Raw genomic sequence first — 13,493 nt, 5'->3', positions numbered from 1 at the left:
AGGTCCTGCTTATTGTTTTCAGTATCAGGCATAAGAAGGCAAAATAATAAAAGAGGAAATAGCCTTGATCCATAGCTCTGGACCTAGCACTCACATGTTGGAATTTTCTTCCCTAGTTTTTTTTTTTCTTTTTGGTACCAGGGATCGAACTTGGCTCCTTGGCTTGCAAGGCAGGCAGCGGAACCACTGAGCTAAAACCCTGGCCCAGTTGGAATTTTCTTAAGAAAGGGGTAGAAACCTCTTACCTGACATGAGAGGATATCATGAAAACTTGAGCCCTATTTGTTTCTTAATTTTCTGCCAATAAACATGGGAAATGCTGCTTTAGTTTTGGTCATACTCCAAGTAGAAATAAATCCTGACCCATCAGAATTGCCTAGAAAAATGGATCATCCTGCATCCAGTGCAATTAACTTTTAGAAAGATTGCTAAGAGGTAAAGAGACAAGTTGAAAGGTTACCTACCATGTTAGCAATTGAGACCTAGTTAGGAGGGCCGTTGTAAAAAGGAATAGGAGAGGGCCGGGGATTTAGCTCAGTGGTTTCACCGCCTGCTGCGCAAGCACAAGGACCCGAGTTTGATCCCCGGTACCAAAAAAAAATAGGAATAGGAGAAGCTGTCTGTGAAAAACATTAAGAATTAAACATCTCCAAACATTGGGGCAGGGTATAGAGCACCATAACTGACGGGATGGGGTTATCTTCTTCTAACCTTTGAATATCCTTTTCCCTCCTGCTATGGGGAAATGAGTGTGCTGTCCCAAGTTATTTACCTTTTCCTGCAATTCCTTTCTTGAAGTGATTACAGTCTGGAAGCTTTTCCTTTCCTTTTTTATTAATCTCAAATTCAGGACAGGATTTGTGGGAAATTCTGTGAATGTAGCTATACATATTTAGAAGATAGAGCAAATTACATGTCTTTTTATGCTCCATAAGTTGCTGTGTGGCAAATTAGTAGTATGTTAGGAGAAAAAACTAGTGGTAAAATTCAGTTTTTACTCAGGTATCTGGAGCAATGGAATGACTCTTCAGGAAATGGGAGAAAGGGGATTATCCTATTTTATCTGTCTAGAACCTGTAAGGATGCTAAAAGGCTGCAAATTATCAAAATTTGACCCATAGAGTTTTCCCCACCCTCGCTGGTCCCTAATTAGAGCTGCCTGAAAGAAAGGCAGAAATGTCTGTATTGAACAGTAGCTGGGGGGTTTTTTTGTTGTTTTTGGTACCGGGGATTGAACTTGGGTCCTTGTGCTTGCAAGGCAGGCAGCAAAACCACTAAGCTAAATCCCCAGCCCCAACAGTAGCTGTTTAGATTTCACCCCTTTTCTAGAGCAAGAAGTCACAAATCTAAATAGAATACCATTTTAATCATGAATATTTTGAGTTTTATATAAGTTTCTTATCCTATGCAGCAAAACCTGTAGATTTACATTTGTTGCTGCAGCTGCCACACCACAGTTTTCTGCTACACAGAGATAATACAACCTAAAAAATAAGCAAGCTTGTCTCTTTCACAGGTATTCTCTATAATAAAATGACTAGGATCTATGCTAGAGAATAGATTTTAGCAGTTGGTACGTGCAGAAGAATCTAGATTTCCAGCTGTTGTTGGCAGAGGGGAAGAACCAGGCATTTGCTGCACTTAAGGATGACACTGATAAAATGCACTGTTCTCAGAATCAGAGGACAGAGAAGAAAGCAGGAAGAACTGCAAGAAGTGAATTTGGTTCCCCAAGGATGAGTCTGTTGGCTTGGGACCTTCATTGTAATCCCGGTGAATAGCACACAATTGGGAAGGGGGCTTTTGAGTTGACACCAACTAGGGTGCCTCAGATCCCTGACTAAGATAGTAATTCTTTTTCCTTCTCACTCTCTACACCTAGCAGCAAGTTCGGTTTTCTGTCTTCAGAATATATCCGGTATCAAACATTTCTTTCCTTTTCCATTAACCTGTTACACCCCAAGGCATCATTGTTAAGTACATAGATCACTACGGTGGCCTCCTAATTTCTTTCTGTTTCACTTTTCTCACATGACAGCCTGCGTGATCTTAGTCACATTATATTACTCCCCTCTGTTAAGTCCTTTAATTGCATCTGTTCCACTCAGAATCATTCTTTTCCTAGTCGTGTCACTCATTCTCATCTTGTGAATTTGGCTGTGCTCTTCCCTTTGACTTGTGCAGTTCTGGGCTCACCATAACCTCTTGAGAAGGACCCTCCACTTTATCACAGTGGTGATCTTTTTAATGTGCTGTGGAATTCCATTTGGGTAGTGTTTTACATTTTGTTTTATTAGTGGTGCTAAGGATTGAACCCAGCACCTCACACATGCTAGACAAGCACTTTACCACTGAGGCACATCCCTAAGCCACCTGGTAGTGTGTTGGGGATTTTTGTGTATATGTTCATCCAGAATATTGGGCCATAATTTTCTCTTGTAATGTTTCTTTTTTAGCTTTGATAGTAAGACAGTGCTGCCCTCACAGTTTTGGAAATACTCTTCTAATTTTTTGGATGAGTTTGAGGACCGTATCAGTTCTTTAAATATCTAGTAGAATTTAGCAGTAAAGCCATCAGATCCTGGGCTTTGCTTTGATAGGAGACTTTACTGACTCAATGTCCTTACTTGTCATTGGTCTGTTCAGGTTTTCTGTTGCATCATAACTCAGTCTTAGTAGACTGATTGTAGCTGGGAATTTATCCACTTCTAGGTTATCCAGTTTGTTGGTATATATTTGTTCATAGTAGTCACTATGATCTTTCTTTTGAGAGGGGGAATTGAGACAGGATCTTGTAACTTTGATTATCATTACTGAACTCCATTTATAAGAGATTTTGAAAAAGTACTGATTTCAAGAGAAGTTTTGTTTTGAATTAGAAACAGTTTGTTTCTGTGCCTGTTGGGACTTTAACCTTCAACATATTTCAGTTAGAAAAGGTGTCTTCTCTTTTGGTGTGCTTCAGCTTCACAATAAGCTGATGGAATGTGAAACCAGCTATGCTGAACAGGAAGCCATAGGCTGGGGATTTAGCTCAGTGCTTCTGCTGCCTGCCTCCCAAGCACAAGGACCTGAGTTCGATCCCCAGTACCAAAAAAAAAAAGGAAGAAGAAGCCATAGCATCCCTGACATTTTAGTGACAAATGTTTGGTTCCTGGAACTTCCAGTTGTGTGGCCTTACTCTGGGTAGAAGTACAGACAGTATGGTTTTGAGAAAGGTTATCTTGTCTCAAATGCACCCACAGTTCTTGAAATGATTGGGATTACTTAACACCATCTGCTGAATCAAAATTGACCTATGACTAGTTCTTGGCTGTAACTGCACTTTCATATTAATAAGACCTGTTTTTGTTTGGTTGGTTTTTGGTTTGGTTTTGTCTTTGTCTTTTGTTGGAATACCAGTACTGGAGATTGAACCCAGGGCCTTTACACTGAGCTGTATCCCCCCGACCCCCTTTTTACTTTTTCATTTTAAATTGTCCAGGCTGAGCTTAAACTTCTGATCCTCCTGTCTCAGCCTTCCAGAGTGCTAGGATTACAGGTATGCTCCATTTTTTTAAACTGCTATTGTATTTTTTTGTTTGTTCTTTGAAAGTCCATTTATAATCAATGAGAAATTCCTGTTGGCCTTATTATTCAGATACTGCCCTTTCCTTACCTCTTGGCACTCCAAAAGAAATTACCTAAACCCCTTGGAAGGCTGATTGTCATGTGTAAGAGGTTTTGTGTCATAGGAAATGTGGGTCTTCTCCTGGCTGATGACCTGCTGGTCACATTGGATGGAGTGGCTTGGAACTCAGTCCGGCACAGTTTAGGGATTGTTTTCCGTACAGGAGTTTAAGGCTGTACTTACTGTCAAATACTAAAGAGTCATATAAGAAGATGTCTGAGTGTTTGGTTTTGATTTGGAGTACAGAATTTCGTTTTTTAATCATGTAAAGTTAGAACGCAAGAAAGACCTGCTCTTCTCATGAATAATAGTAAATCCAGAATCACTTTAATTTTCAGTTGTGTCCTTTTTTTACTATTAATTTTATTGGTACATTTTAGGTATACAATATAATGACATTCATCATTGGAAATTTGTGCCTTCACATAATATATTTTGGTTCTCATTTTTTTCCCCACTCCCTTGCCCTCCCTTCAACCTCTCATTGTGTCCTTTTCTGACTACAAAGGAAAACTAAAGAGGGCTGAATTGCTGTGGGGGTTTTGTTTCTGGGCTTGTTTTTTCTAACTGATGTGTAATAACTGAACACCTTTAGGGATTGCAGTGTGGTTTTTCAGTAAACATAATGATCAAATTTGAGTTGTTAGCGTGGATGTCTATCACCTCAGACATTTCTTTGTGGGAAAAACAGTCAAAATTGCCTCTTCTAGCTCTTTTGAAATACACAAAATATTATTTGTCACTATATTCACTACTGGGCCGTAGAGCACTAGATCTTTGTTGTATGACTGCCTTTGTGCCCATTGTCTAGTCTCCTCCCGCTCTGCTGGGCTGTTCTGTTTGTGCTTGTTTGTGTGTTTCTATTTTATTGTTGTCCTTTGTTCATTCCCCATGGACTAATGCAAACATTGGTGTAAAATGAAGTTTTTTTCCTGTTTTGGGTTTTTTTTAAATCCCATTTTATTAAAATACAGATGTGAAGGGAATCCTTTTAATCTTAAACATTTTTTTTAAATGGTCATCTGCAGGTTCTTTCAAGAAAAAAATTTAATATTGAGTCAGATTTCTGAAGGTGTTCTTTTTCTTTGATGCTTTCATATTTTTTCTTTTTTGTAGGCCTTTGAACTGGCCACAGGTGATTATTTATTTGAGCCTCATTCGGGAGAAGAGTACTCCCGTGATGAAGGTGAGTCCCCTTAAGATGTCTGTGCATGGTAGCTTCACTTGCCACACGTGGGTAACATCATTTGTTCACAGTGAAGAGCCTTAGTAATCTTAGTAGTGTGCTAAGTATCTATAAGCCCCCCAAAAACAACAGAAACATGAAAGATATTTTATATTGAGTACCAGCTAAACTGGGTATCTTAAAAGATACTGAAGAGCTCTACTACGGGGTTAGACAAAAGTCATGAATTGGTTAAACTGAAACTTCTTGTCAGTTAATGTTTTTCTTCACTATCTAGTTATCTTCCTTTATAAGTCGATGACTCAGTCTACCCAGTTTGAATTTACCTGTTCATCAACTTGTTGCTCATTTTTGCCTTCAACTTTATTTGGAAATCAGTAATTATAATCTGTGAACACTACCTGAATGCAGAGGCTATGTTCTCTTAAATCCTGTAACACTGTTTTTCCCCTTTTCTGAAATTAAAGCTATCTTCTTTTTTCTTTTTAGATGTTAATGACAATTAGAACTCCATTTTATTTTTTATTTATTTATTTATTTTTGGTACCTGGGATCAAACTCGGGTCCTTGCGCTTGCAAGGCAGGCTGCGGAACCACTGAGCTAAATCCCCAGCCCTAGAACTCCATTTTAAAACAAAATGTAATGGGTGTAAATTTGTGGTGCCTTGTAGGAAAGCCACACTGTTGGTTGCTCCATCTGAGAGGCCATGGAAGCAGACAGCTGGGCCTCATTTCCCGTCACGGGGTCCACATAACTAGATGAGTTCATTTGAATGAAAACAATACTGATAGAGAAGTGTTTGACCTTCTTTTCCACCCTCTTTGCGAGAGTAAGGAGGGTTGCCCTGCAGGAGCAGGCCCGGCACAGGCCAGTGTGAAAACATGTCCTTCCTGTGCTGTGCCCCAGGCTTCGTGTTCCAGGCACACTCTGCTACTCAGAGTGTGCTCCTCAAATAGTAGTAGTAGACACTGTTAGGACAGCCTGCTAGTGTGCCTGACAAACACTGTTTGAAAATGTTGAGCTAATTCCCATAGCTAAGTGTCTACTTTGGCAGGTGTGGTTTGAACATGTTCATATCTGTGTGTGATAGTTATGCATGCCCCTTGTTAGAGGATACTGCAATTGTTAACCATTTACATACCTGGTGGGGGTTTTTTCCCCCCTTTTCTCTGCTCGAATTTTTTGTGGGTTATAAGTTTGGAGTTACAATTTTATAGTGTTTTTTAAATGCCCTAACATATCTGTTTGGGAGGAGTAGTTCATTTCTCTTACTTGCGTAGACTATAAATATTAATGTGTGTCATAGAACACACATAGTGGCTAGAATTCCACTGAATAGGACCAGTCCAAAACTGCCAAACTGAAAATTAAATTATGTATAAAAAATCCTGGGCTGGGGATTTAGCTCAGTGGTTCCGCCGCCTGCCTCGCAAGCACAAGGTCCCAAGTTTGATCCCCGGTACCAAAAATAAATAAATAAAATCCCAAGTAAGAGAAAACCCCTTCCCTAGATATTTAGATCCTAATATTTTCTTCCTTCATTAATCGGTACTAGTAGTCATTAGATCAAACCTCAACCCCTTTGTAATATTTTCCTTCAAATTAGCCCAGGAGAGCAGGAGAAAATAATTCCTTGGTATAGGAAAAAATTTAAAAGAATCATTACTTCATGTGGAAGTTTACAGTAAAAGAAACTATAGTCTTATTTAGTCTGTGGTATGCTCATCTTGGTTGTTGTTAATGGTTATTCATACAAAGACGTTTATTTTCAGGCCTTACGTAAAATCAGAAGTTTCTTGGCAGCTAGGTACTTGTTACCAAACATAAAATCAATCAGTAATGCTCAAAAGTTGTAGTGAATTTATCAGGCTTTTTAAAAATAACACCACTAAATGCTTTGAAAGAGAAAAAGCGAGCGAGCAAGTTAATACCTACAGATTCCCAGATGATATGGATGCCTCTAGCCATGGTATTTGCCCTGGAAGATACATTGTTGGAAGTTTTTTAATGACTTCTTCTAACCCTTAATGATTTTATAACTACAGGATTAAAGGAATTTATAAAAGCTTTTTGTCTGACTGTGAGGCATCATTTTTCAAAACATCGTCATGTGCTTAATTTCTGTCACCTGAATTATAGAAAGGGCAGTAGAGCTCCCTGGAGGTTTGAGTACTGGCTGCTACCAGGCTCGCCCTGGGTAAGTCTGCCCACCTCCCTGGCAGTGCTCACAGTCCATAGTCATGCTTTGGCAGTCATATAGCTCACTGGGACTTGGAAATGTTAGTGGCCTACAATCCATTTGTACTAACTTCCAACTAGTTAAAAGTATGATAGATGCCCCGGGGATTTAGCTCAGTGGTTCCATCACCTGCCTCTCAAGCGCAAGGTCCTGAGTTCTATCCCCGGTACCAAAAAAAAGTATGACAGGTGGGAGGAGCTCTGGGCTAGACATGGTAAGATGTGCATTTTCATTTGAGTTCCAACATTTAACCCTGAAGTTTCAAGTAGGCCATTTAGTTTTTCTGAAGTTGCATTTGTCTCATCTTTAAAATAAGGTATTAATCTTTGGCCTGTTTACAGGTTGATTGTAAAAACTCATATGTGAGCTAACTGCATCAAACTATGAATTTGTCACGAGCATTTGTATATATGGTGATGTTTTACTCCTTGAAGCCCAGAACAGTATTATAAATTAATAACATTTCTAGGGGCCAGGGATTTAGCTCAGTGGTTCTGCCACCTGCCTCGCAAGTGCAAGGTCCTGAGTTCAATCCCCGGTACCAAAAAAAAAAATAATAACATTTCTAGAACTCCTTAAAGTATTTTGGCACTCTTGTTTCTATTTTTCAACCTTTCCTAAAAACCTCACCTGAACCTAGATATATAAACAAAATAAAAGCAAAGTTGTACATAGACCTCAAATCCAGAATGAGATCTGCCAGCTCTGATCAGGTGACCAGCCACCTGAAATAATTCCTACCTTTCCCATGCTCCCTTTGAGTATCCTTGGTTTTATTTGAGTTACTTTTAAACAGCTGGTCCTTGGAAAAGCTGTTCATAGTTAAACCTCTTTTGCACCTTGTCCTTGATCTTGTTCTTCTTATCCTATTTTAGACCACACTGTGCACATTGTAGAGCTGATAGGCAGAATTCCAAGACACTTTGCCCTCACTGGGAAATATTCATAGGACTTGACCAGTCACAGAGATAGAATTACTAGCATGAGTTTCCATCTAGACTCCAGGGATACAGCTTCAGGAAAACTGAGCATTCACACCAAGATTGTTTTTAGTAATCACTCAAGTCCTAATGGAGTGGTTCTCTAAATTTTTTACGATTGTTTTTGGAATCGGTATTAGATGGGTACAGCCCACTTCTTCCCATTGAAGACAGAAAGCAAGGTTGGAATGCATTACAAAGAGGTGTATATGCTATTCTTTCTACCAATGTTTAGAGCTCCATTTGTTATTCCTGTTACATGTGTCTTTTTTCCCCCTCTTGAAATGTCTGAAATATACAGATCACATTGCATTGATCATAGAACTTCTGGGGAAGGTGCCTCGCAAGCTCATTGTGGCAGGAAAATATTCCAAGGAATTTTTCACCAAAAAAGGTAAAACAAATGTGTTTGTTCCCAGACATTGAGGGGGCAAAAGTGTTTCAAAATGAAAAGGTAGGTACAACTGAGTACATGTTCCAAATAAGAAAGTGAGCTTACCATAAATGCTGAAGTGCGGCTTAGCAGAGAGGTGAGATAGCATGATCACGAGCAGAGGCGAGAGGCAAGAGTGTCAGATCCTAGCTGCTCCACTGCTTTGACACAGTCTCCCTGTGCATCCGTATGCTGGCTTCTAAATGGGAAGAGTGTATCCTCACTTTCAGTTAGTTAATACTGGTGTGCTACCGGAGTCATAGCTGGTTGCTTAGTCCTACTACAACACTTCTGCAAAATGGACAAATCTTTGCTGGCATCTGATCTAAGAGCTGCTCCTCCTGAAGGGAAAGAAGTTTAGTTTAAGCATCCGTCAGGAGCTACATCTCACTGGCCTTTGTACCCTAGCGTCACCTAACACAGTCACTGCCATGTCAGTCATGCAGACTAACAACACTTCAGTCTGTAAGATTATATGATTACATGCTAATGTAAGAAATAATAAAACTCCCACTTTGAGTTTTTGAATTGATAATGTATTCCTTATACACATTTTGAATAAAACAAATATGGAAACCTAACCTAGAGAATCTAGAATACTGTCTGGCCTCTTTCTCTCCATTGTGCCATGGTTCCCCTTTTCCTCTGCACAAGTGCTGAGAAAAATTTTTCTGAACCCTTGATAGGAGCATCCGCAGATCATTACCCTTTCCTAAACTTTTTGAGTGGGAAAATGGTGAAATGCTTCAGAGTTCTTCCTCATGTGCAGAAGTCACATTAAAGTGTGTGTGCCAAGTAGGTGATTAAATAGCTATTTGCTGCCCACAGAAGAGTCCAAATAAATGTCATATGTGAAAAAATTCTCGGCAGCCTTTATTTTCATAACCATTAATAAATGACCTACGTAGGCCAGAGATTTAGCTCAGTGGCACAGCACCTGCCTAGCAAACATGAGGTCCTGAGTTCGATCCCTGGTTCCGCCCCCCCCGCCCCCGCCAAATTGACCAATTCAGCTAGGCATGGTGGTGCACACCTGTAATCTCAGCACTCTGGGGGGCTGAGGCAGAAGGATCACAAGTTTAAGCCAGCCTGGGTAGTTTAGTGACTTAGTTGAGACCCAGTCTCAAAATTTAAAAAGGACTGGGGATATAGCTCAGTGCAAAGGCCCTGGGTTTAGTCCCCAAGACCACCAAAGAGGCTGTCTTTTAAAAATGCTCACTTCAGCTGGACACAAATGTGTGTGCTCATAGTGCCAGCTAATCAGGAGGATGAAGTGGGAGGATCACTTGAGCCCAGGAGTTTTTGACCACCACAGGCAACATTGCAAGACCCTGTCTCCTAAAATTGTCTCTTGAGGGCTAGGAGTGTAGCTGAGTGATAGAGCAATTGCTTAGCATTCGCAAGGCCCTGCATTCAATCACCAGCTAAAAATCACTTAAAAGAAGCAGTTATATTGAAGTTTCAGAGTATGATGATGTTGCTATATCTGAAATCCACATAGGGTTTGTTCTTTTAATCTTATTGCTTTTATTCATGTTGACATGGTGTTAACTCCATTTTTAAATCACTGCCGCATTTTGAAGCAACATTTACTAGATTATTGAGCCCCCCCCAAAAAAATACAGGCACAGTGGGGTGTGGGGGATTTGTTGTGGTTTTTTTTGGTACCAGGGATCAAACTTGGGACCTTGCGCTTGCGAGGCAGACGGTAGAATCACTGAGCTAAATCCCTGGCCCTGGGGGATTTGTTTTTGTGGTGCTGGGAACAAACCGAGTACAAGTACTCGGTTAGACAAGTACTCCATCATTGAGCTACATCCCGGCCCCCTTAATTTTTCTTTGAGACAGGGTCTTGCGATATTGCCCTGGCTGGCCTTGAATTTGCAATCCTCCTACCTCTGCCCTCTCAGTAACTGGGATTACAGTGCAAATTGTTCTTAATGTATGAAGGTAGACTGCCTCTGACATCGTGTGAGACCATATACAGACCTTACATACAAAGATGCAGGCGTTTAGTATTTACGCATTTAGAAAATAACTAATTCCTGATTCCCAGGCACAGCCCAGTTGAACTGGGACCAAAAATGTCCTGGAACAGAGGAAAAATGATGTCAAATTTTTAGGACTGTATGAAAAATATAGGCACTTCTTGAGATTCAGACTTAAGAGCAGTGCTTCATGAATGGAACATTAGATTCTGATTGCAAAATTTGGTTCTTTAGAGACCACCTGGATTAGCTCCTGGATTTCCACAAGAGGATCTTGTCACTTGTCAGTGTTGGTCAGCTTTCTTTGTACTGTCTTCACCACAGGTGACCTGAAACACATCACGAAGCTGAAACCCTGGGGCCTTTTTGAGGTTCTAGTGGAGAAGTATGAGTGGTCTCAGGAAGAGGCGGCTGGCTTCACAGATTTCTTACTGCCCATGTTGGAGCTCATCCCTGAGAAGAGAGCCACTGCTGCCGAGTGTCTCCGGCATCCTTGGCTCAACTCCTGAGCCTCTGCCCAGCCCCACAGCAGCAGAGATCACTACACTGACCATCTGCCCTCTTCTCCAAGCAGTTTCCTCTTTGCAGGGTGAAGCTCTTCAAGGGTTTCTAGATTCTTTTTTCCTTAATCCATCATGTTCATTTGGGTTTGCTACTTGACTCTGTAGAGATCCCCACTGCCATTGGGTGTCCCAGGTGAATTTGGCCTTGGTGGGGCTTTGCCAAAGACTAAACTAAAAATGTGAAACAGCCTCTTGCCCTTACCCCCCTGCCTTTACAACAGGGCATCCTTTAAATTATAAGCACCCTCTTTAAAAAGAGCGATGAAGATGTGTAGACCCATCCTTTTATTCACTGACTCTGAAAATCAAATTTTCTAGGGTACATAGTTTGCCAGCATAAGGATGAGGAAGGAGGGGAATGGGTGTTACTTCTGTGTACAACAGAGACATTAAACTTGCTGTATCCAGGCTACATCGTGTTCCTGGATTGTTTCTGTTGTTTGCTGTTTTTGTTTTTTCCTGCAACTTTTAGGGTACTACCTTTTGAAAGAGCTGTGTAAACACCAAATTTGGTACTATTTTATCACAGTTAAAGCACTGTCATATTCCTTTCATCCTTTAATAACTCTAAGATCCTCAAATCTTCAGTCTGACTCTTAATGTAAACAGCAGTGGAACCATTGAATACTAGTTTCTTGAGAACCTCAGGTGTTCAATCACTCCTTTCCTGTGTGTCCTGTTACCCTAAAAGCAAGAGTTACTTTCATTGGCTGTTTCCCTTTTTGTTTTTTAAATCCATGGACAGCACTTTACCCGATGCTCTTGAGTTTATTGCCCCATAACTGAAGAATCAGGATGACTCCAGAATGGAGGTCTTGGTTTCAGAGCTTTCCCATCTAAGGAGAAAATGTCCTAGAGGTCTGGTTGTTTTCCAAACAGTTCTCTGCCTTTATTTAAGTGTTTCATGTTACCCAAAATTGTGATTTTGAGCCGTTTCCCTCTGGGGCTTTGCCATTCTCATTTTCTCAATCTTGAGAGTCTTGTTTTGTTTTTTGGTACCGGGGATCGAACTCGAGACCTTGCGCTTACAAAGCAGGTGGCGTCACCACTGAGCTAAATCCCCAGCCCAATCTTAAGAGTCTTGAATGAAACGCTGGATAAAAGAACCAAGAGGAAGTGTGGAATGGCATTTTTTTCATTGGCTGTTTTTGCCCATTGACTTTTTAAGGTTAGCCATTCTCTGCTGCTATTTCCTTATATAATGTAAGTTTATAACTGCAGTTTTGAGATGAATGAAATGTACTTGAGGCTTTTTTCCCCTAATGCAGAAAGGCTTTGTTAATTTCATATTAGGACTGGCCTCTCGTAAACTTGCCCAACCATGACATACTCCTTGGACAAAACTGGGTAGCTAAAAGAAGGGCAGGATTGGGATCATAGCCACTTACTCAGCACAGACCAAGTGGACCTTGGAGCTGACAGCGTTCTCTGGAAGCAGCTGTGGAACTCTTTAATTTACAGAGCCAAGGAGGGGCAGCAGGAGGCTGTGCTGGCAAGCTCCTGGTGAAACTCAGCCACCTTTCTGTGTGGGAAGCTGGAATCCCTTCTGTCATTTACCGCCACGGAGGAGAAAGTGGTGGTGTCCATCGGCAGTCCGTTTAACGCATAAACATACTACTCTGAGGAACTGGCCAGCCATTGATCAGATCCTCGATTGGTTACTCCTGAAGGCAGACATGTTCCTGTAGAAAGAATTTTAAGTCAGGCTATCTATGCATCTATCAAGAACAGAACAGGTGATCTCAGACAACGGCAGGGAAATTCTTGCACAACCCTGATCTACTCTGGGTTGTCAGCTGCATTCATATCTAAAGCAATAGCAGACTTAACTGCAGTCTCTCCTACTTTGTAAAATCCCAGTTGTGGAATTACAGAATTCTGACGATGGTATTAATGTGAAAAAACCAAAAGACATAAGCAAACAGAAGGCTTGTGTGGCAATTGACATGGCAGCAATTTTTAATAGGAGAGAGAGCCTACAACTTCATTTTGGAAATCTTTCCCACCAAATAAGGACTTTGCTCCCTATCATTTAAGGAGCCAGATAAATTAGAAGACCTGAAAAGAGGCAGCTGGAGACCTTGATCTTACATGTACTCCCCAAATGTTTTTTGAGCTCAATCATAACACTGTCAAATTTCCATGATCTCCCTAAAGGATTTCTATTTGCTGTTAGTTAAAAATAAAGCCCTGATACATTTTTATTCTTTCTACTGAGTGCATTGTCTGTTTTCTTTACAAGTGCAGCACAATAAACAAATTATTCAATAACCTACATGTTTCCAGAAATTTGTTTATTTTTGCCCAAGTTGATCTGACCTAAGCAAGTGGAAGAATAAATTAGTTGAATATATTTTTGAACTTAAATATAAATTAACTTTTTTTTTCTTTTTTTGGTACCAGGGATCGAACTCAGTACCTTGCACTTGCAAG

The 13,493-nt window shown here is 40.5% G+C and overlaps 1 protein-coding gene across 5 annotated transcripts in view; it reads left to right on the top strand.

Moving 5' to 3' along the window:
- The window catches only part of Srpk1 (SRSF protein kinase 1), a 73,551-nt gene that overhangs the window by 51,046 nt on the left and 9,012 nt on the right, over window positions 1-13,493 (top strand). For 4 of the 5 annotated variants that reach the window (XR_015440205.1, XR_015440206.1, XM_087184366.1 and 1 more), the window contains exons 14-15: window positions 4,787-4,856; window positions 8,378-8,470. Coding sequence is in view for 3 of the 5 variants with exons in the window: in XM_087184366.1 (XP_087040492.1) it covers window positions 4,787-4,856; window positions 8,378-8,470 (163 nt within the window). In the remaining 2 variants the exon portion in view is untranslated. Of the gene's footprint in view, window positions 1-4,786; window positions 4,857-8,377; window positions 8,471-10,821; window positions 13,310-13,493 lie in introns of those variants that run through there. The other variant, NM_001310307.1, reaches the window with a different exon arrangement.

This window comes from Heterocephalus glaber, unplaced genomic scaffold (genome assembly GCF_053883595.1).
Source record: "Heterocephalus glaber isolate CG9 unplaced genomic scaffold, H.glaber_assembly_v1.0 deba00001497, whole genome shotgun sequence".
Lineage (NCBI taxonomy): Eukaryota > Metazoa > Chordata > Mammalia > Rodentia > Bathyergidae > Heterocephalus > Heterocephalus glaber.
The sequence above is the reverse complement of the archived record's forward strand: the minus strand, read 5'-3'. Positions and strand labels throughout refer to the sequence as shown.